Genomic DNA, 25,419 nt, shown 5'->3' with positions numbered 1-25,419 from the left:
CCATTCATATTTAGCCAACTGCAGAATTTCAGCAATTTTGAAATATTTAGATTTGATTACTCATATACACGTAGGTATATGTATATTGAATGTAGCAGACCCATTCATAAAAGTAGCAATTCTTTCTGTTCCATGCTGTCGTCAGGTTTCGTGCTTCATTAACTTATATATACACACAAGGTCATACATACTTCTAACTGTGCCGCTATTTGGCAGATGGCCAATATAGCATTGCTACAATTCGGAGTTATCATTACTTGCTATATAAGGCAACATTGTCATATTGGTTGTCGCGCTGGATGAATTGGTTCTGAAGAGTTTTTAAGTTCAGTTCTAACTCAGCTATGGAGCGTTTAATTCGCTGTATAAGTAGGAAGATAGCGAGGAGACAACTCGCTGTTCCTATCGCAAACATGGACTCCTGGGTCTCTAACAGCGACCTGCTGTATGCCGCCATAGTTCCCTTGACGCAGGACTCAGGGTACATATCGCACTGCTCGTTGATACTCGATATTCCTACAACACGATATATACGAGCTACTTAAGCAGGGGTTATGCCTTATAGATCAGGTGTTTTAAGTTAAAAATGATCTTTTCACCCATGTCGATATTAGGTAAGACCAACAAAGTGGCTTGACAACTTCTAAAGAAAACAACCTTTTGTGGTATTTCTATATTATTAGGAAACTTTATCTAAGCTACATTATTGTACTAGGAAATTCTCATCAAAGTTCCCCTTCTGTGTTAGGCATAGTACATCACATAATGTACATCAGGAGTTGTATATCATAGCCATACTGCTGTACAGTAGATGTTTCTATAACGTATAACTCCTATAATGTAAATTCCAGATAACGTAAAGAAAATTGTGCAAAGTTTTTGCTACATAAAAAGTTCCATATAACGTAGTGTCAAGGCGGGGTAAGTTTTCAAAATCGATTTGAATGGTAACATATCTCACCACAATTGTGAGAGGAAAAACGGCGTGCGTATAGCTTTGTATTTATTATACACACAACTTCCATGACATCTTAGTTTGTGGTGATAAATCGTCAAATGTGTCGACAACCGAAAATAGGTAGCTGCGTAATTGTTCATTAGTACTTGAAGGCAATCAATTGGTGCAGGTGTTACAGTGAATGTCACAAGTTGGAGTATCGTCGGAAGTTATTTTTTATCCTAACCTTGACCCCTGGATACAAATAGGCGACAAACAGGTAAACACCACTTTTTATAGTAAAAAGGTATTTTTGATCTGATTTATTGTAGACGTATAAAATATTTTTATTAGTTTTACTTTGCAGAATAGACTTTGCTGTCTAGAAAAAATAAGCGAATTTTAGTAAGTTTACGTAGAATATGTGTGTTCCCTATCAATTCATTGTAAAAATTACTGCCATTGTAGTCGACAAAACTAGTAAAATTGATCAGAAAAAGGAGACAAGTTGTCGATGCAAACTAATAATATCACAGTTACGATACAGCCAATAAATTAAAAAGATAAGTCTAGTATTTTTGAATGGCCAAAGAGGTAGTTTGAAAAGATCTTGGAATGGACTAGACAATTTACATGTATTTTACTGTTCCTATAACGTAAAATCCCTATAACGTAAACGTTCTTGGAATGGTTATTTACATTGCGAAAGCGCCTACTGTATTAGGATGTAGTCATCACAGACAAAACTGCAAAAAACTTTTGCAGTTTTCACACAACCTATTTAGAAAATGTTTGCCCTGCTGCCATAACCTCGTTAAAAAATGTTCAACTCCAAATCTACCAGTCTCATTGCCTTATAAGGAACTGTATACAATAACCGAATTACCATATAAGGGAATGATTGTCATTGCTTTTAAGGAACTGCTTACCGTAGCCACATTGCCATATAAGGGAATGATTGTCATTGCTTTTAAGGAACTGCTTACCGTAGCCACATTGCCATATTAGGAAGGCAAGAGTAAGAGAGTTCATGCTGCACATGACAAGCGCCAATAGAATTGTTAACGTATTTTTCCTGCACAGTTGAATCCAAACAACGACACCACTCACCAGTTGGCATAGCCCTGCACAGACAAGAGTAGGCAACTGATAACTGATAGATAGGATGATAACAGTAAAGCAAATGGTGAAAAGCGGTTTATGAAAACTTCCTTTTGCTGATTAAACTAACAAATCAGTCGGAGTAAACATCAAATTCTTTAAGACATCCAGAAATATTAAATAGTAAATAAAATAATTATTAAAATTTAATTAAAACTAAACATCAAATTTATATAGACAATTAGCATTATTAAATATTAAATAATTATTAAAATTTAACGCCAAATTCATAAAGCTATTCTAAATTGCCACCAAACTTTGACTTACAAAATTAATCTGTTCTGACACCCACTTTGTATTTCAAAACCATTGTATTTCGAAGTTGTTTACTTCATTCTTGAGCCAGAAGAACAATGATAGCAATCAAAGAAGTTATGTATTATAGCATAAAACAAATATATTATATATAATTATATGAAAAGCTACACTCAAGAGCCTAGTTATACATAAAATAAAATGAAATAAAAATTTTTATAGTTGAAATACATGGCAATCCATAGATAAGGTAGTAGAGTTGGTGATAGAAACGTGTGACTTCACCTGCTTTAAGTTATTTTATGCATGGCCTAAATTTATTCAGAATGTATATTTTTATTCTTTCATATCTCATTTTTAGTTTGCTTTAAAAACACATTCATGAAAGGAAGCATTACGGCATGAGTGATAGAAAGCATGAGTGATAGAAATATGAGTGACAAAAATATGAGTGATAGAAAGTATGAGTGATAGAAAGCATGAGTGATAGAAGTATGAGTGATAGAAAGCATGAGTGATAGAAAGCATGAGTGATAGAAAGCATGAGTGATAGAAAGCATGAGTGATAGAAAGCATGAGTGATAGAAATATGAGTGATAGAAAGCTTGAGTGATAGAAATATGAGTGATAGAAAGCATGAGTGGTAGAAAGCATGAGTGATAGAAAGCATGAGTGATAGAAAGCGTGAGTGATAGAAAGCGTGAGTGATAGAAAGCATGAGTGATAGAAATATGCCTCAAAATTTACTTGAACTCACCATAGATTTATACCAAATGTAAATTAATTGAATAATTTATAGATAGATTATAACGTTATACACGCCAGTTTAAAGCAAATTAGACCATGAGACAGTAAGTAAGTAAGTAAGTAAGTAAGTAAATTATGTTTGTTGAAAGAAAAAGCTATTTCTGTATAACGCTGTTCTATAACGTAAATTGGCAAGGTGTTGGTGTCTGGTATGAGGTGTAGTGATTTTTTGAAAAAGCAAGAATGTAAAGAATTTTTTAATGGAGCAAAATGTAATTTTTCATTTTTCTTTACTTCTTATAAGCGATTTCCTTTTACAATGTTGCCATGGTTAAAGAAAATTGTCAATGTTGTCACTTTGTGAGTTGAGATTAGTATTTGTTTAAATTTTATCTCATATCTTGCAGAAATTTGTATGTAGAGGCAACCGTAAGTAGACATATTTGTATGTAGAGACAATCACAAGTAGAAATATTTGTATGTAGAGGTGAGCATAAGTAGAAATATTTGTATGTAGAGGTGAGCATAAGTAGGTATATTGTACTTACATGTTATATTATAATTTAGTATAATAAGTTTATCTTTGAGCATGTGTATCAAAAGGCAGCAAACGAGGCAGCAACTCTTTTATCGATTCCACTCGTTTACTATTTCACATGCAGATGCTAAAACTGTTTTCTTGATGGTAGAAGATAACTCCATAGTCTGACCTAATGAAGACTGGCTGTGTTGCCAATTCCAGAATAGATTTGTTGCCTAGTGTACCCATTCAAATCTGAATGCACCCAAGTATTCGTGGTTGTATGTATTTATTTTCATAACCACATCTACTGCAGGAAGCACTCGTACTTGTCACTAAAGATATTAAATCAATGGAATTAAATTAAAATCTAATTAAATTGAATTAAAAGTTAAATTAATTAATTAAAAATTAAATTAAAAAATAAATCAATTAGTTACACAATTATCTTAGATTTGAGTTTTTTAACTTGTTTTTTATGAGTCACTTCATCAAAAATTAAGGCTGATGTGTGACCACCAGCCTTACCACCCGTTGCACTAGTCTATTAGAAGGGAGCAGCAGTGGTTCAGTGGTTAGTACGCTGGCATATAATCAGAAGGTCAGTGGTTCAAATCACAGAAGGACCACTGGTGGTGTTAGGAAGGGCATCAGGCTACAATCGCTTTTGTACCGAATCTCATGAGCCAACTCTCAGAAAATACCATTGGTGGGGGCAACCCATAAATACCATTGGTGGGGGCCATAAACCCATAAATGGGAAAAACTGAAAGAAGAGGAGACACTAGTCAATTAGTAGGCTATTAGCTTTTGGTAATTCAAATTAATCCATTTTTGCGGTAACTTAGCCAATGACTTACTTAGATTATCATATCTGTTGTTGAGGTTGCTGCCGCTACTTCCATTTAGGAGGAAATTTTATGGCAGTCTAATATTTTAGAATAATTTCTTGCCTTACCAGCCGCATAGTTATATACTGCTATACCTTGTGGTAATAATCAAGGTTACTTACTTGATATCACGTTTCCTTGAAAAAACCAACAGTTACCATGACAACACAGTAATTTATGGAGCACTAAACTAGTGGAATTAATAAAACAGTTAATTTACTGCCTTTTGAGATGATAACTTTAGGCAAGTGCTAAATAAAGATGATTGATTTATGATATAATTATAATAAGGTATAATATAGTATGTGAATACAATACTGCTACTAATGATCACCTCCACATAAAAATTCGTAAGTATATCAGGCCTAACCCTTTCAAAAATGAAAGCAATCTATGAGAAGATGAACCAGCTTTCAATGCTCTCTGACCTTCTGACCATGACTCTGACCTTCTGACCATAACTCTGACCTTCTGACCTTGCATAGTCAGGCAAAAGTTGCAGAATTAAGTATGAACATACTCATAGTTTTGAAACCTTAATGCAACATGCCAACCTGAGTTTACCTTTAAGAGCAACTTCTTTATGCAGGAGAGAGAACGCTCCGGGGGTGCCCGGCTCTTCTAGGCGTATTATCTCAGCCTCGACACCGACTATGGTGGCTCCAGTTAGTAGCTGAAGGAGGCCGACTATGGCCTGTAACCAGTTAGTTCTGTCCCTCATGCTGACTGGTTTGCAATACAGCTGCCTACTTAGACCCCTCATCACTCACTGGGAACTCTCATCTGCACCAGCGTCAACATGATTATAGATAAGACTCTCACCGTATCATCATGTTCATATATATTCCGTACAAAAGAAGATGGTTATGCTATATATTTGTTGAACACGCTGAGTAGCTGGTTATTAGAGATTAATATAGCTTGAAATATCTTTTTCCTCTCACTTTGGAAATTCGATGAACAAGCCTCTGGATTACTCCTCATAAATTTTTTGTATTTTAATTCTTTAGCCTTTTTTATTTGTTCAAATTTTAAAGTCTTCTATCAGAGACTCGACTGAGTACAGTATGATATCTTTTTTTGTTGATAAAAAAAACCAACTCAACTATTATTCTCCAGATGATCAATCTAACATACTAAATCCACTATAGCATGCTTGAGTTTATGAACTCTCTATTACTACAACCTTCAACTCACTATCCTACTCCTTCGTAATTCTATTAAATTACCAGTTTTTAAAGCACTTCTGTTTAACTCCCTCAATAATTCATGATTTCTGCCTTCTCATCTTTTTTCTGGCGTGTAGCGAAAAACATTGTTTCATTGATTATTGCTAATAGCAATAAAAGCTATGTATATACTTTCAGTCGGTTTGTGACTTCTTTTTGTCAGTCAAATTAAAGGGAATTTGATGCTTTATTATGCTGTAGTGGTCAGCGCGTTGTGGACTACCAAGGAGGTCCGGGGTTCAAGCTTTGATAAGTTATGTCAGCAAGGGCATCCAATCCCTGTGTTAAAAGCTGGTTCACACTGTATCGTCGTATATCAGGGTTGTCCTCTCGACAATTATTTATTGAGCACCGCAAAACTGATGACATCGACAAAACAATGCGGATATGTCTAGAATTATCGCAGCTGTCAAACTTTCTTGATATATCGCCAAGCATCCACAACAGTCTGTGCAATGTGCTCCACTCCGACAATGGGGCTTGTCACGAATTGCTTACTCTATATTTCCTTTATGATAGTCACTGCGAGACTAGTGTTTTATCGTTTCAGCGACCACATTGTGTGACGAGAACGCTATGCCGCGGACTGTTCCCGATGTAAACTCGAATGGATTTATAATGGTATGAACAATGTTATCACAGACGATCACGGTTGTATTGCGGGATATAAGATGGACACATTGCGATATAGTGTGAACTAGCCTCAAGGGAGACAATTCTGACAGGAATTTTCAATGCAGGTAATGGAAAACAATCTTAGCATTTTCCTAGACTCTCATAAAATGTCTAATCCATATAATTGGAAAAGATCATAACAGGAAGAACCTTCATATGGCCGAATAATCTCAACTAACAGTGAATAATATTCAAGGAAACGGTACAGAGTAACGTAAATCAATAAATTCAGCACCTGAAAATTGTGTTGAATTTATCAGCTAGAGTTTCTTGCTGCAATTCTCAATAGCATCAAGGGTGTTAAGAGAGTGCACCCGACCATTATAACATTTGGTCTACAGCAGGGTAAACATCTTATCAGTGACTTGTTGATAACATAAATGTAGAGTTGCTAAACCGGACATTCTGATTGGCCAATCCGGTGAATATGGGGAAATCAATAGCTCTTCTCTTGCTGCGCCACATAAAGATGCGTTTATGGTACCAGAACCACACAACTAAAAAAAGTGGCATGTACTTTGGCCCTTGGGTTAAAAAGCAGTTTTTTCTGCAACTACACACTTCTTGTTTTCTGTCCTTATCGTTTACAGATATTAAAACATTTCTAGTCAGTTTGTTAAATTAAATAAAACAGTATACAGAAGTCGGCCAGCCAAAATGTTCTCAAACATGTGTTATGAATAAGGCTATATCATTGCTTTCTCTCTTTTTTTGGCACTCGGCTAGAGCAGAGCCTTGCAAGCTGGTAATGCCCAAGTTCTTTATGAAATGTCTATACTTGAAGCCACGGTCAAATCTCCATGCTCAGCAAAGACAGAGATTGCACATTTGTTATTTCGTCAAACTTTTTATGCCTAAAACAGTTGAGGGTGTGAACCCTCATAACTTGCCGAAATAACATCTATTCTGGGGTCTCGCCACCAGCGGAGCCATGGCTGAGTGTTTTTATGTCATTTTTATATATTTTACTAAGTGAATGCCCAGCATTGCTCGGGTAATATAAAACGTTTTTGAACAGAACATTCACTTTTAATCAACATATACAACATTCACTATTCTAAATTTTAATTTAAGATGTTTGTTTATTTCTGTGTATGTACTGTGTTTGTTTCTATGTATTGTGTTTATTCCTGTGTAATTGATACTGTACTGGCTGCAGTGCCTTTTACAGCTCTATACTGATTGCAGTAGTGTTGCAATAGTTTAACCATTTTCCTTCACATGTAGGCACATATTTTTCTTCTGGTAGGGTTTCATGCTTTTCACAAGCTAAAATGTTAAGCGTGATGTCATGAAAGATTGGCAGGTGTACTAAGTATGTGCACAATTTATTCCATAGTATAGCTAGTTGGACAATTTAGTGTATTGGATAAATATGTTCCGAGTTCAAATCCAGTGCGCAGTGGATTTTTCATTCTTAAAGCATTCTCGCAATGACTGATAGAATCTGAGATTTATATTTATATATATTTATAGGTAAATAATACATAATTACGTACAGTAAAATGTTGTTCAACAAATTTAATTTGAGAACAATCAAAATTTATTTCAACTGTAGCAGATATCAATATGAATTAAGCGATAGATACATATTCTATCTGTAATACATTATCATGTATTGTATTATAATGGGGCAATGACAAATATGAAAATAAATGATATAAACGTCAGCTAGAATGTTGATAGTTGCTAGCAGAAAGTTGAGCAGATATGATTTTGTCTTTGCAGTGAAAATGTAAATTTACATGAGTTACATTTCGTATGGTTCCAGTAGCCGCATTCTTACAAAACAGGAAGTGTAAACATTTACCATGTAAACAATACCACTTCATAAGTTCATTTTTATCAGATTTAGGATGATATCAAAGATGCTTAACTCAATACATCTTAACGTAGCCAATGTGAATTGACTCGACGAGTTGCATTGAAATTCATCCGGAGTGAAAGGTTTGAAATAACTTATCATTAGATGTCAATTTAATTCGAAAAAGTGAAATTTGTCACCTTGATGACCAGAATTGCGTGAAAGACTCGGTATTGCAATGGCTATGAATTCCAAAGGTCTGAGTTTAGTTGAATAATAGAACAAACATCTGAGTTAGCAAAGACACTTTCAAAAACTCTATATATCCAGAAAACTCTTTCCGTAATCAGCAGTCAGGTGAAGCCAAACAGAGGAGTTTTATCTGTTAGCGTAAAAAATTGGTTAAAAATTGATTTTGCTAATAAACACAATAAACATGGCAAGAAGACAGTCTCAGAAGACTTTATTCTTGCTTTTTTAATGCAATTCTTTTTATTGTTAAGAAACAATTTGTATAATTTGAAAGTCAGTAATATATTAGCCAATCAGAACTTAATGTTCGGTTGCGGCTGACCAAACCCGAAACCAATTTCAAGTCAGCTGTGATTGCAGCAGCTTATTTAATGCCATGCGTAAAGGTTTAGCACCATGTGTTGCGATGTCGAAATGAGTCATTTTCTGAAAATAAAAAAACTGCAATTCCCCTGGAGTGGCTGATTTTACGGTTTTGATTCATATTTGTTAAACAATTTTAAGCACCGTAAGGCAGTTGTAAAGTGATAAAAAACAATTATTGGAAAGGTTAGACGAGCTATGACATTGAACGCGGATGCCCCGTAGTAAAAGGTTTCCACGTAGAAAAATTGTTTAGCATGAGGACTGTAAATAAAACTGTTGATCGCCCAGAGGAAGAAATGGGTGACCCCGAGGAACTGCAGCACTTCGCTCACGTGATGGTTTTCCTGCATCCTACCATGTGGGAGCAGACGACTCGCATGCAGCACAAAAGAGCCCGAAAGTAAAATCTGAACCAATTGTGAGATCTCATAAACAACATTAAAATTTGAAAAGTCTGACACCCTCTGCGAAGTGCACTGAGGATTCCCTAACAATGTCGTATTCATTGGAATCGCTCGGCCATCAATAGAGGAGGTCGTGTTAGTGAGGTAATGCCAGTCGCGTACTGTCGTTCCTTTCACCGTCGATAAATTCGCGATGATGGAAAATGACAAAAATATTACAGATCCGCCACAGGAAAGGCAGTAAAAAGTATCAGTAAACTTGAAGCTTTTGTAATTTGACTGGAATGTGACCAAGACCAAAAAACCATAGAGAAGGACGCCGATGTTCATGAGGTTGAAGGCAAAAGAAAGGCAATCCAAGGTGATGAGATAGGCCAGTATCTCATTTGCCAGGTCAGTAGGGGCCAATGCTGTTTCATTTTCACTAACGCAGTCTGTAAGGTTATACAAATTTGAGTTCTTGATGGAGTTGAGATCATCATCACCATAGATTAGAAGGAAGATGAGTCCAGTAGTTAATAAGACCACACCTGTAAACAGACCTATCGTGCACCCAAGGCCACATGCATTGCAGTTCCTGTTGTCATTGGCCAACTGTATACGATTTTGTAATAGATCCTGCAATAGATATAGTTTGATTTTAGTCTCAGGCCTTGTAACAAACATTGCTTTAGCCTCAAAGCTTAAAATAAATATAGTTTTAATTTCATTTTAGTAGTGTTGGTAGTGGCAGTTGGAGTAGTAGTAGTAATAATAGTAGTAATAGTAGTAGTAGTAGTAGTAGTAGTAGTAAAAGTAGTGGTATTAGTAATAATAGTAGTAGTAATAATAGTAGTAATAGCCGTAGTAATAGTAGCAGTGGTAGTAGTATTAATAATAATAGTAGTAGTAGTAGTAGTAGTAGTAGTAGCAGTAACATTAGGAGTAGTAACAGTAATAGTAGCGGTAATAGTAGTAGTAACAATAATAGCAGTAATAATAGTAGTGTTAGCAGTAGCAATAGTGGCAGTAGTAGCAATAATAGTAGTACTGGTGGTATTAGTAGTAGTACTGCATTTCCTTCTAATAGAAAATATAGATGAAAACATACTTGTCTTTCATTATCAATTCGGTGAGAAGCTTCCCTTAAGCTTGCGAGTTTACCATTTATTTCTGCCTGTATACTTTCTCTGTTGGATACAAAATACATCCTACCAGTTTTATACAGTACAAAAGTGACTGAAATGACTTGATGGAGACCTGGTGACAATCAGCTGGCCTTATCAAACAGTAGAGCAATAATTACCTGTTAAGCTCGAGTCTGTACCGCTGGGCTTCGCAGGAGACCCGGAGGCGCGCCGGAAAGTTGTTGATTTCTGGTAGCCTTTTGTAGACTATATTGATTTGCATAAGTTTCTGCAAACGCATTCGTGCATAGTGATTTTCATCTAATGTCACTTCTACTGTGTTGATATGTTTCTCCAATTTCTGCATGTATCTGTGAAGATGTAGGCAAGAATATGAGTGGCTTACAAACGGCACTCAAGCAACTGTTTGGCTCCATAACCAAATTCCACTTGCAACAAGTACCTGCTTCTGAGTGACAGTAATAGCTGTTTAGTGTGCTGAGTAACAGTAATAATTTGGGGCAAGTTACAACAATCCTTACTATAATAAGACATGTTTGTCCAAAGCCACATTAAGAGCATTAGGATAAAGATATAAACTCGCATGGGGATCGAACCCTGGGCATCAGATTCAAAGGCAAGTGAGCTATCACTACACCACTCGTTCACCTTACCACTTCATGGAAAAATTATTGACATACTGATTGTTCATGAAAATCTCTCACAGCACACAGAACTAGTAAGCTAACTAGTAGCCATAAAATCCAAATTGATTTAATATGTGTAAGTTTGACTCTACAGTGACAACCCAATAGAAGCTTGACATACCTACAAAAATTATTTGTTCAAACAACAACACTTTCAAATTTTTTCTGTTAAAATACCTTGGATCGCATCTTTAATTCATTTCACAGCTCAAAATATTGACAGAAATTACTACAGGTCGTTACGCAAAGCAGTAAAATGAATTCGTTATAAAAAATTCCCTAAAAATAAGTGTATACACGTTTTATATAACACTTGAGTTATATAAAAAAAATTATATTAAGAGAGTTTGGGGCAGAACTGTATAAAGTTGGCCAATGAAAACAGGAACAGCAGTATTTGTGGCTGCATGATAGGTCTGTTTGCCCGCATTGTTCTTTTTATAAGTGATATAAAAACGTATTATTATTATGTTGCCATAGAGACATGAAAACACAAGTCAACTTATTCTAATTTACACTTGACATGGTTCAGCTTACTTACATGTTGTTATTACTTTTACATTTAACTTTTACCTATTTTTTACTTTTACTTATTGCGCCATGTTTTGACAATCTTTGAGTGCTATATATTGTAAATTAGTTTGGTTACATGCTGAAATTTTATATGGTTCATCAAAGAATTCTATGATGTTAGTGAGAAGAGGTTTAAATGAAATTATGATTTCACTTGTAGCTCTATAGTCTGTGACTTGTTCATTTTTTTTGTTCTGTGCAAACAAAAGTAAATCAGGCCATGTGAAATGAGTAAAAAGAAATATACAGTCATACCTTGACATACAAGCTTAATGCGTTATAGGTTTGAGCTCGTTCATCAAGTTACTCAGATCTCAAGGCGCTATTTTCTATCTAAAATACCTAGGTACAAATTAATCTGTTGCCATTTTATGAAAAACCACCTGAACAGGATATTGCGGTAGAAAAACATGTTTTTAATTGTTATAATTCAGTACCTACGCTAACATTGTAACAGATACCTATTTAGTTGTTACGATCTGCAATAAAATGTAACATCACCATATACAGTACTGTATGGGGGTTTTACCTTAGAATGGTAAAAACTCCATACAGTAGTGACATACTTTGAGATGGACGTTGTGGATAACGGCAGTGTGAGAGAGGCTTGATTGCAATCCATTTGGTACACTAAACTTTTGTGACGCTACGTAATAGAAACTTTGAATTTAACTTAATTGAATTTAGTTTACTAAACAAACACTCAAAGTTAAGGTTTAATCTTTCACTAAACTTACTTTAATTCTGTCGTCATACTTTCTAGCACTGTTTCTGGTTCTGTGCTTTTGCCTCACGCTCCTTATAATCTTTAGCCAGCCTTTGAAAAACTTTTTCTAAGTAATTCGAGATAGACCGAGTGATGCTGTTTACGAAAGCGCATACTTGGCCATATACTGGCCATTGAGAATCGGCTCGTACGCTCAAAGATTACTCATATATCAAGGAAGAAACTCGCTACAAAGTCTTCCCGCATCTCGAGTTTCTTGCATGTTGGGCACTCGTATGTAGAGGTATGACTGTACTGCATTACTCTTCAGTCGTTAAATTGAAAGTTTATTCTTAAAACAAACACTCTTGTCTTTTTGTTACGGTCTGATAATCGATCCCTATAATGAGCAAATTATAAATACCTACTCATCGCATCTTGCCATTGAGTTGTCTTGATTTGCTGGGCCTGGAAAAGGGGGCTTGTAAAGAGCACTTATACATGACCAGGTACGGAGGAAAGATGAAGAGAGCTCGTCTCTGTACAGAGTTTGTTCCACGTTTTGCTGTTTGAGCTCATTCTGAAGGCTGTGTAGCTCATCATTGTTCAACTGAACTCTCCTAATCGCAACGTTTTTTGGACAGTCCAAGTCAGTCATCGAGCCCCATAGAAATATGATTCTTTCAAAAACTGTTCAACAACAAAAGTATTGGTAATCTAAAACATAAACGACGAATTACTTTAATGTTTCCCTGAACAACGACAAATAAAATGATCAAGCATTCCCAAGGTTGTTTCTTGTGAGAATAAAGGTGAAGAAGTTTACGGTGAAAATCAATCACCGTCATTATTTCTTTTTAATAATCATTCCCAACCAAAGTTTATTTTTGGTAACCAATAACAACCGGTGATTCTTTCTGATAACCAATAACAACCAATGTTTCTTCTTGATAACCAATAACAACCGATGATTCTTTCTGATAACCAATAACAACCAATGTTTCTTCTTGATAATCAATAACAACCGATGATTCTTTCTGATAACCAATAACAACCAATTTTTCTTCTTGATAACTAATCACAACCAAAGCTTCTTATTGAGAACTATTGTGGATTAAGTTACACAAAGCACCTTGTCATAAGGCGTTACATCCATCAGCACTCTATCAGGCAGCACTTTATTCAGCAGGAAATCAGGCAACGCTTTAGCAGTCAATGTGCACACATCCCATTGATAGACAACAGCACATTTTATTCCACAAACTATAAAAAACTCCTACCAAGTAGCGAGAACTCAAGGCTGAACGGAGCAAAGTATGGCTCAACGGCTTCGTACTGGTCTCGGTAAGCGGTTGGACAACCACCTTCCAGCTGGGGTTCAGCTTTCTCTAGGTAGGCATCGGAGGGTAGCCAGACGTGTGAGAATAAGTCCAAGGCATCGTCGTCTGCAACAATAAGGCTATTTATACCACATGGTCGTATTGATTTATTTATTGATTATTTATTGACGTATTGTCGTATTTATTGTCGTATTTATTTATTCCAAGTCTATGCCTACTTCTATAATAGAAGTAGGCATAGGCTTGGACATTTTCATGCTCAACCCGTCTGTTGATCTCAGCTGCCATATACAAATGTACTCAAACTATTATTACTGCTACCCGACCTTTTTCTCCCAGTTTAGTTTTATAAGTCACTGCATAACTCAGCTGATTAGCTGTCATATTCACATGTGACACAAGCGTTACCATTGAAACAGGAAACTAAAACTGGAAGAAAAAAATTCAAATGTTGTGCATAATATACTTTTAATGAGATACCTACGCTTTTATGTTAGGATGAATGATTTCATATCGCTATCAAACGTAGACCAGATACCAACGGATTACTAACCCATTGCGGTGTACAGCCAGATAGCCATGTTTGCTGTTATAATGCTGACCAAAGATATTTGGAGCAAAGGCTTGGAATTGAAGTGTGACCTGTAGAATCGTCTTACAAACAAACACTGGCAAAGCGTAAAAAACAGTTTAAAGATGTAGAATATAATATCAACTATGTTGTCCGCCATTTTCTTTCGATTACTGCATCGAATCTCCATGACGATAGAGATGATATCGAAGGCTACACTGCAGATTCCAAATAAGTAAAGAGCTAAGTGTTCAACAAACTCGTACATGTCGATGTCTTTATACTTGAATATGTCAGAAAAACTCAGTCCCTTTTTATTAAAAGCGTAAACGATTGTCACATATCCTGGCAAGAGTAGAATAATTAAAAATATTTCTGTAAAAATTGGAGAAATGAATCCAAAGTTTGTTTCACTGTGTATGTAGTCTATCCTGTCAGCACTTAGATATTGGGTCATCAAGATGGCTACGCTAAGGCCAAAGAAGAAAACGATAAGAAGGATTGCGGTGATAAAACCATCCTGCAGTACTGGAGTCTTATCTTGACGCCGGTGGCGGCCAACAGTAAAGATGGCCAGGAGAACTTCAGTAACTGCAATACAGAAAAATCAGCATTCCATTAAATGTAACTGTAAGTTCATTGATTTTGTTTGAGTCTCTGCACCACCTAAAGTAGTATACCACCTAAATACCACCTAAAGTAGTATACCACCTAAAGTAGTATACCACCTAAAGTAGTATACCACCTAAAGTAGTATACGACCTAAAGTAGTATACCACCTAAAGTAGTATACCACCTAAATACCACCTAAAGTAGTATACCACCTAAATACTACCTCAAGTAGTATACCACTTGAATACCATCTAAAATAGTATAGCACCTAAATACCACCTAGAGTAGTATACCACCTAAATAGCACCTAAAGTAGTATACCACGTAAATACCACCTAAAGTAGTATACTACCTAAATACCACCTAAAGTGGTATACCACCTAAATACCACCTAAAGATTTTAAACAAAAACCTTTGGCAAATTATTAGCCACAAGTTATGTTTTAGTGATAAATCTCTCGAGAAGTACCCCTGACCAATAAATTCCCATAAATAAACTATTCTGCCTATCGATTGGTCAAAACTAATGATTAGTCGGGATTCAGCATCACATAGGAGTGAGATCACATCAATTTAGTTAAAAGTTGGCACAGTGCCAACACACTGAATGGACGGATAAGCTAGCTAAAGCAGAATTAAAGTAAAGAAGTATTCAGTAAATTTCCCTCAAAAGCTGTTGCTTGTTTGTTTACTCGTTTCTTTGTTTCCTTGTTTTTTGCTTGCCCGCAAGTTTGTGTGCTTGCTTGTTCACATGTTAGTTAGTTTGTTTGTCTGTCCACTTGCTTGTTTATTTACTTGCTTGTTTGTCTGCTTTCATTTTTACTTGAGGTCTGTATTATATATTACATATTATATTGAATTATTATATATCATATTACATTGCTATTATAGGTAGAGGGTTAGTACATGGTTGGACAGATGGAGCTATGCAAGCTGTTGGTATGTTTTGTTCTCAGTGAGCATAGAGCGCTAAATAAAGTCTCCGGCTCACAAAAAATCAATGGTTCGAATCCTGGTTACACCCAGTTTGTTTTCCGGCTATCATTAACATTTTAGGTCCCTCATTGATTAAGACTAACATGTTATTAATTGCTTAGCCTTTATGTATATTAACTCCCTATGAGGAAGTGCTAGCAGCGGTTGGTCTTGCTCCAAGTTACCAAAACTATAAAAAGTTATTTTTAAAAAAAAAGGTAAATAAATCTGTCAGGGTAAAATAATATTATTTTAGAATGTGACAATTAGCTATAGCCTAAGATTCAGTTGAGGAGCCTCTAATTGTATAGCTTGGTTAAACAGGGCTAGAACTAAAGCAGATAAATCTTTTTTGTCTTCTAAAGGTTTTAATCATGACAAAAATCAAATGTTCTGTCAAATAAGAATTAAAACGGTTGGTTGCAGCAGAGTGTTGATGGGACAACTCACTTATAGAAAGGCCATTTCAGGAATGTTCCAGCACATTTGTTGAGTCATCAGTTGAGTAAGTTTAGTCAAACAGAACGAATAGGGCTAGACCTACATGTATTTTATTTATTTTATTATTATTTAGCATAGACCTATTAACTATACTATATTAACTATATATTAAGTACAGTTAATAGGTCTATGACATTTAGAGATGGACTTTTCTATGTTCAATTCATTTAGTATCAAATAGCATTTCTTAGCTCTGTTTAACTCTATCACTATAATAGTCTATTAAGTTGCTATTATTATTGTTAATATTATTTATTTATTATAATAGATTATAATAGATCAGAATAATAATACATATAAATATAAATAATTATAATAGATTAGAAAGATAAATTAGAGTAGAAAGAAACTTACGTGTGTTCCAAAAAGTCATCCTGTTCAAAAGGGAGTGCGTGTGAATTACTGAAGAGGTAGACCGTAAATAACCTGTAGCGAGGGTGCACAGGGCTGACATTCAAAGATAGACACCAGGAAACACTGGCTAGTCTCATGACCACCAATCTTATCGACAATCGTCTGATAACACATCTGATAAAAGTGCGGCACAGCAGTATCTTTGGGTGGAACAATAGATAACTTTGCAAAGGTGAGCTTCTAGAAAGTCCTTTGTTCTAACACGTGTTTTATCAGAGTGATTCATTTGTTGTACTTATCTCATCAACACGTAAATAGAATAGCTATCATCTCCTATAAACATTATAACCAGGAAATATTTCATAACAATTCAGCGAGTTGCTCTGAACAGCTTTAACCAGGGTTACTATATTGTTTTAATCTAAGGAAACAATAAGGTAGAATGGGTATAGAGCCAGAGGTATTAAACTATTTCCGTCTACGAGGAATTTTGTCTCAAGTGAAAATTGGGAGTTGGCTATTTTAAGCAGTACAAATAGAAGGTTGTGTACTGGAGAGCCGAGCAGCAAAAGTATTGCTATCTGAAAGCGACTTGTTTAATCATCAGCCAATCACTGTAACACACTAATGGAGTTCAAGCTTTCTATCATTAAACTGTCTTATCATTTCTAAAGGAATTGTTGGTTTATATTCATCTATTTTGGGATCATGAGTCATTGTCCAATGTTAGTGCTGTCATCCTTTAGTTTCAAAATTTACTTTATGTGTGGTTTGGTTTTTCTGCATAAATAATTTGTTTATAAGGAATGCTGCCTCAAAGATCTTGCTCTATATGTACATGTATCTTCCCCCTCATTGTTAGCATTTGCCTCACATTTGCACACGTTCGGCTGCTATCACTCTTAGTCTATCTCATAGTCAAATCACTGTATAAGGAAAGCAGCGCCACCAAAAGGTGCATGCTCAGTTGCTTAGAAACCTGGGCTATATTAAACACAAACAAGCAAAGGTCACTTTGAATGGCATATGTAGAATTCGTCGAAATATTAATGTCATTAAGCAAAGGACAATAAAGAAACTATGTCTCATATAAGTGTTGATAGATCTATGGTACATATACAGTACACATGTCGATAGCTCCATGTCTCATATACAAGTGTTGATAACTCTATGTCTCATATACAAGTGTTGATAGCTCTATGTCTCAAATACAAGTGTTGATAGCTCTATGTCTCATATACAAGTGTGGATGGTTCTGTCTCGTATACAAGTGTTGATAGCTCTGTCTCATATACTTGTGTGGATAACTCTATGTCTCATATACAAGTGTGAATAGCTCTATGTCTCATATACAAGTGTGGATAGCTCTATGTCTCATATACAAGTGTGAATAGCTCTATGTCTCATATACAAGTGTGGATAGCTCTATGTCTCATATACAAGTGTGGATAGCTCTGTGTCTCATATACAAGTGTGGATAGCTCTATGTCTCATATACAAGTGTGGATAGCTCTATGTCAAGCAGATGAACAGACAGACACCAATCTTACTATAGCAAATATATGTTTTGGTTCTACTTTAGACATATTTCTTTCTTTGCAGCATAGACCTTGCTGTCTAAAAAGCCGTTTTAAACTGACATTGAGGGTGTGTGCTCCCCATGATTTAACAAATTTATTGTAATCGTTAACACTGAACCAAATAGAAGTGGTGACAAATTAGAAAAGCTGTCAATACAAACCAATAATATTAGAGTTATAGTATAGTTATTAAATTGAAAAGTAAAGCTTAGTTTAGGGCTTTGGAAATCTTGGAATGTATTAAACAATTTGCATGTATTTTACTGTTTATGTAAATATCCTTTAACGTAAACTTAGTCGAAGCGGATTATTGGAGTGTAGGAGCGTCTGCTGTACTTTTAGAGTTGCCATTTGAAAAGGCTGCTAGTGTTAACATTTTGAGAGAAGCTCTCTCTTGCTTACAAAGATTTGTTGCAAGACAAAACTATGCTCAGTTCATGTATTCATTTTTATTCCTAATTGAAGATAAATTATCAATAGAATTCACACAACTACTATCTAAGTCCATAAGCAACAGCAGAAATACCAACTCCAATCAAATGGTTCGCAATTTACAAGCACACGGAGTTGTCCTCTCTCCAGCAGGATCTGGTAGGCAGAGTGTAAACTGATTGGTTATATTTCCTATGAGAACTGGAATGACAACAATCACAAGCCTCCACTACCACCTCCTTCTTGTTGTAATCGTGTGAGATAAGTCTTCTCAACGACTTGCATAGCATCCAAGTACCTGTCCATACATGTCCCGAGACATTTCTAAAAGAAACAGCCAATAGAAAGGTTCAGATAACTGTACACACACTGTCACAGCATGTCAGTAGTACAATCAAGCCTTGACACGCAAGGTTCACATCCATTTCAATAACTGCTTCATATGTTGGAACAAATCCTCTAATAAGAATATTTGGCAATTTGTTTAATTCGCTCCGTAATCAAAAATACCAAAGTTGAATACTTCAAGTAATTATAGTAGCATTGAAACATACACATTATGCCAAACTACTTGAAAAACTCTCAAACAATAAAGCAAAAACCGATAGAAAGTAGTTTTTATTGTTTTTGTATTCTATAGGTACGTGAACTGAAGCCTACGCTAAGCAATACATACGTTCAGCGTTAGAGTCAATAATAAATATACATGGTGTTATTCACTCTTAATTTACACCAGGTCAAGTTTAAATTAAACTAATTTATATAGTTTTCATGATTTTAGCATTTAGTTTTTAGTTTCCACTGGCTTCCTTAGTCTTAAATGAAATACTGGAATGGTTCAAGAAATTTCAAACATCGGAATCACTTCGTATGTTAGATGTGTGGTTGTTTAAATTTCATGCTATGTAGAACTCATATGTAGAGGTGATCCTAACAGAGGTCACAGAGTAACCGCTATATAGACAAATGATAAAACGTTCCATGAAAGAAAGAGTTTTAAGGGAGAGGATCTTTGAAAGGTGAGAAAATGAGTTCAAATTCTGTCATTAACCGTTTTAAGTAGGAATGTTAGTAATTCACAATATGACTTGCCTGTTCAGACCCACTCAGAGATGTCCCAGGTTTGGTGACACACACTTTGAAGCATTTCTCCTGTATGTTCTGTCAAATAAAAATTACAATGATTGGTAGCAGTAGAGTTTTGATGAGACAAGTCACTTATGGAAAGGTCATTTTCGGAATGTTCTAGTACGTTTGTGTACTAGAACATATAGTATTCTTAGAATATATAGTAGTTCCCACTCATACAATATACATTAACCTATATGTATACACATACTAGTGGAATCTACACTACAAGTCATAGCAATATACTATTTTTCTTTGCCCTCAGCCTAAACATAAATTCTTGATGGCTAACTGTAAAAATGATTACTAGAATCATCAATGATGACATAATTAATATCCTTTTTCATGTGTCAATTTACACTGGTTTTATCAATTTTTGTAACTCTCAGTATAGCTTGAGCAGATATGAGACCTAAGAACTATAGTCTGTCACAGAAAACTGACCATATTTGACTGTATGGCAGAAGGTACATATATATACTCTAGAGATTGTTTAATAAAGAAGTACAGGTTAGTATGGAGCCTTATAGCGCCCCGAGTTTGCAACTCGAGTTAATAAACCGAGTTATATTTACAAACTCGATTTTGTAAATATAACTCGGTTTATTAACGCGGGTCGCAAACTCGGGACACTCTAATCTGTCATAACTTCTAGTTTTACAGTACATACATACATAGTTTAATTTCTCTTAGCTAATGGGTGCCTGCCGGTGTACCATTGTTAATATAACCCGATCTACCGTTATGCTACCGTAATACCAGTAATACCAGTATACTGCACCTTATATTTACAAACTCAAGTTTGTAAATATAACTCGGTTTATCAACTCGGCTTGCAAACTCGGGGCACTCTGATTCATCATAGGTTAGTCATTTTACTTGTTTTATTACATTGACTTACTATCTTGTTACACACTCATATTCTTATTAAAATATGACTTGCTTTTAATACTTCTGGTTCATATTATCTGTATTATGATAACGCTCATTGAAATAACTGTATTATTATGTAACTTGCTTGTAATGTTGCTTTTTATTAGGCAGTGTGTATAAATTTATAATAATTTGGTGTGTATATCTAGCCACAATTACAAATTGTGGCTTCACGGTATTGAAAGCGTGCGTGACATCATATTGAAATAAAATCTGAAGCTAAATTTATTCTCATCTCATTGTCACTCCATGCAACAGTAAAATCAATGTCACACAACAATCTCACAATGCAGCACTTTTGTGGGTTTTCTATAAACATTACAGTAAGGGAACCTCGACAACTGGAGACATGCCCAGTTGCGAATTTAAGTGTTGAATTTCATTACTGTCCCCACCATTGACTTTTTTGGGAACTGAACCTTAATCTGCTGTTTGTAGATCGGTCTTCCTAGACCACGGCTGCTCCAAAAGAATGTGTGGTAGTACTATTAATTACTGTTAGTACTGTATTCTTCACCTAAGTTCTCACGCTCAAATCTTGAGTAGTTTTAGATACAGGATAACACTATTTATTTTATTTCCAGTAATGTAAATAATTCATGCATGAATATCAACCTATTCGTAATAATAGTCAAAATAACTTGCCAAAAGATATCTTACTGGTGTCATCAATTCCCAAAGGTAATAGTGTAATGTTATTAGAGTTGAGCTCTCTCACCCTAATAAGAACCGTCCAAAACAGGCCCCCAACTTGCTCAACTATCATACTGCACTCAGCTTAGACCTTTGCAGAGGTAAATATAAATACCAACAAAATTGAAGAACAATGTTAAGGCAAAAAATGGGAAAATCCAAATCTTTATAGTGGAAAAACCCAAACCTGTATAGTGGAAAAACTCAAACCTTTATAGTGAAAGAAGCCCTCACATGCCAGTACCATGACAATGTTGTGACATATAAGGATAAATAACTTTCCTCTAAATAAAAAGAACAAATTCAGAAATAGTGGTTGACACCTTCAACCGATATGCACAAAGGAGTTCAGTTTAGCGACACTGGAATGTCATTATGCATCGATATGTATAGCAGTAGCATAAATTTTTTTCACAAACAACATTGTGGTAACCACTTAAAAACTTGGCTCTCTTAAATTACTAGCACTTTCCATGTTAAATCACGAGTAAATGATCTTCAAGGAAGCAGCCAAACTCTCCTCACTAATCAAAAGCTGCATACAAACTACTAGTACCCAAGGTGCTGCAAGCCAAACACTCAATCATGATGTCAAATCAAACTTGAATCAATGCATATGCAAACTTTAAACATGTCGGCAGGTGAGACCCAAACTAATACAGAGTCCTCCATAACAGTTTCTTTACAAAAATACAACTGAAGCAGATGTCATCAATGAACTTCAAGAAACAAAAAAATCAAAATAGTAACAAAGTTTCTGAAAAAAAATCAGCTGAAAAGCAGCCAGAGCCTAGTTTTGCTACTTGCAATAATTAAAACTCTGAATCAGGAAAAAACTTGGTGATTGCTCTACATTGTTGGTAGAGAACGTTAAAAATGATGATGAAATGTTTCCGATCTGGTTATATTCCTGCCTAGACCAGGGACTGCTTGCAGTGAACCACATTGTTACAGACCTGTAACAATCAGTTTATAGGCTGGTAAAACACTGAACAGTATCCTGGAACGATGTCTATGCTTGATAGTTGAGCTATGATGTGTAATCCCAAATGTCGTTTAGGCCGAGATAGGAGAACTCTCACATACTCTCTCCAATAGCTACTCTCTCCAATAGCTCACTAACATGACATCAAGTGAAAACTGAACTTGTACCCGCAGTTCTTTGTTTGGATCTGCGGAAGGTACTTAACACCACCAGTCATCATGTCTGATTTACTAATTTTAGCAACTGTCAAGTGGTCAGTTTTTTTTCTTTACGGAGAAAAACGAATCTCCAAATGAATGATTAAATTAACATAACCTGTAACATTGGGATGCCTCAGAAAAATGTTTTTTCTATTTCTTCTGTTGGGCTCATCATATACATAAGAGACATGCTACTGATAGAACAGGCCTATTGTGTGTTGATGTCTATATTGTTATTTGACACAGACAGACAAAATATATAACAGAAAATGAACGAAAAGTGCCAAAAATTCTTTGATTAAATAAAAATGGGAAGCTGAAGATTAACCTTCAGAAAGCAAGTTGTGCTATTAAATGGAGTAATGAATCTTTTCACTGTAAACACTGACATCACTTAGATATCTCCTATCACAAGTTATTGGCATCACAAAGACTGTGGAAGTTTGTTTGTCGTGATTGCTGTACAGTGTTCTGAAGTTTATAGCTAACTCTTGTCAATTTTTTCTTGCTCAGATAAATAGTGGCAATTTGAATTGTTTGATTGAAAATAAATTCCAAGGAAAGACAAGTCTAAAACAAAAATTTACAATGAAAGTCAAGGACGTCATGGTCAATTGCACCAGTTGCATAATTGCTGTGTCAACGTAGCCCTACCGGGACACGTTGACACACCAATTATGCAACTAGTAATTATGTTATATTTTTCAAAGTATACAACCAGCAGAATTGGCATACATATGTAAAACATATTTCTGCATTCTATGCGATTATTTAAATTATATTCCAATATTTTAGGGAAACTTTGCAGCAAAAAATGCATTTTCGGTTGCAACGTGTCCACCCTTCCCTACTCTACAGCAACACACTCAAGCCATGTTGATCTACTTGAAGCCATGTTGGTCTAGTCAACATACTCTGTGAATTTGAAATATGAAACTAACCCATAATGCTCCCAAGACTTTCTGTTACTGCACCTGGACTAACAGCTATATGGATTGCATTTCAATCCTGATAAAGACGCTCTGCATCCGCTAAACCCCATGCTCCCAGGTAAGCTTGTACAAGGAAAAAAAAGCTAGAGTTGGTTGACAGTCACGTAAATATAAATGACGCTTTCGCACTAACATCTTAATTAAACCATAACCAAAGTATTGTTGACAGGTGTCAAAAAAATGATATACTGTTCCACAAAAATCTAGAACATATGTAAAACATATTTAGAGCTCAATTTTAAAAGAAGAAAACATGCGTCATCATGAGTAGACTGTCCTGGATAGAGAGTGATGAAAAATTAAATATTTTCTAGCGAACAGACTTTGAAATCAGTGATGGTCCTGAACAGTGCCATGAGGGAGTGACTCCACCGAGTAGGCCAGACTAGATTGTGTGTCCCATGCAACCACAATTTCATTGGCAAGCGAGATATCCAATGCAGGAAGGCATTCATTTCCGATAACCGATGGAAAGACGAGGCGGCTGAGCGTTATATACTGTATATAACGGCTCAGTATATATATATAAATATATAAATATTTATATACTATATAGATATTTATGTACTATATATATATATATATATGTTTAAATTTATATATATATATATATTTATATATATAGCTATAGCTATTAGTAGCATAGCCTAACTGGGCAACAATGCTGACGCAATGTCATTGCCTACCGGCATTTGAAGCTTACTAAGGTAGTAGAATTTTCCATTGGCAATGTGCCAGGCCACTTGACAATAGCCTGCCACTTGCTGGAGAGTAGCCTGCCAGCAAGTGGCAAGCAAATCTCATCACTTCTCATTGTTTATAAGCTGATTTTTAATACTCAGGCACCGCCAGGAGGCACAGCTAGTTATTGTATATAAGTGGATGCCCAGTGGGTAATAAAAAGAATTATTGAACAGAACATTTACTTTTAATCAACATATACAACATTCACTATTCTAAATTTTAATTTAAGGTGTTTGTTTATTTCTGTGTACTGCGTTTGTTTCTATGTATTGTGTTTATTTCTGTGTAATTGATACTGTACTGGCTGCAGTGCATTTTACAGCTCTATACTGATTGCAGTAGTGTTGCAATAGTTTAACCATTTTCCTTCACATGTAGGCACATATTTTTTTTTCTGGTACGGTTTTATGCCTTCCACAAGCTAAAATGGTAAGCAAAGGGAAGTCGCGAAAGATTGGCAGATGCACTAAGTATGTGCACAGTTAATTCCATAGTATAGCTAGTTGAACAATTTAGAGTATCGGATAAATATCTGTTCCGAGTTCAAATCCAGTGCGCAGCAGTTTTTTCATTTTTAAAGATTTTGCGCTATGACTGATAGACTCTGAGATTTATATTTATACATATGTAGGTAAATAATACCTAATTACGTATAGTATTATGTTGTTCAACAAAATTAATTAGAGAACAATCAAAATTTATTTCAACTGTAGCAGTTATCAGTATTAACTAAGCGATAGATGCATATTCTATCTGTAATACATTATTATGTATTGTATTATAATGGATCAATAACAAATATGAAAATAAATAATATAAACGTCAGCTATAATGTTGATAGTTGCTAGCAGAAAGTTGAACAGATATGATTTTGTCTTGGCAGTGAAAATGTATATTTACATGAGTTACATTTCCTATGGTTCCAGTAGCTGCATTCTTACAAAACAGGAAGTGTAAACATTTACCATGTAAGCAATACCACTTCATAAGCTCATTTTATCAGATTTAGGATGATATCAAAGATTCTTAACTCAATACATTTTAACG

At 35.3% G+C, this 25,419-nt stretch overlaps 1 protein-coding gene across 1 annotated transcript; it reads right to left on the bottom strand.

Moving 5' to 3' along the window:
* Positions 1–140: 140 nt before the first annotated feature.
* LOC137403518 (uncharacterized) lies at positions 141–5,241 on the bottom strand. The gene is made up of 3 exons (XM_068089455.1): positions 5,075–5,241; positions 1,924–2,061; positions 141–516 (listed from the first exon to the last, which is right to left on the bottom strand). The coding sequence occupies exons 1-3, from the start codon at positions 5,229–5,231 to the stop codon at positions 254–256; spliced, it is 558 nt and encodes a 185-aa protein (XP_067945556.1). The 5' UTR covers positions 5,232–5,241; the 3' UTR covers positions 141–253.
* Positions 5,242–25,419: the final 20,178 nt, after the last annotated feature.

Source organism: Watersipora subatra, chromosome 9 (assembly GCF_963576615.1).
Source record: "Watersipora subatra chromosome 9, tzWatSuba1.1, whole genome shotgun sequence".
NCBI classification, from domain to species: domain Eukaryota; kingdom Metazoa; phylum Bryozoa; class Gymnolaemata; order Cheilostomatida; family Watersiporidae; genus Watersipora; species Watersipora subatra.
Note: the sequence above shows the minus strand (reverse complement) of the source record. Positions and strands in the feature narration are given on the sequence as shown.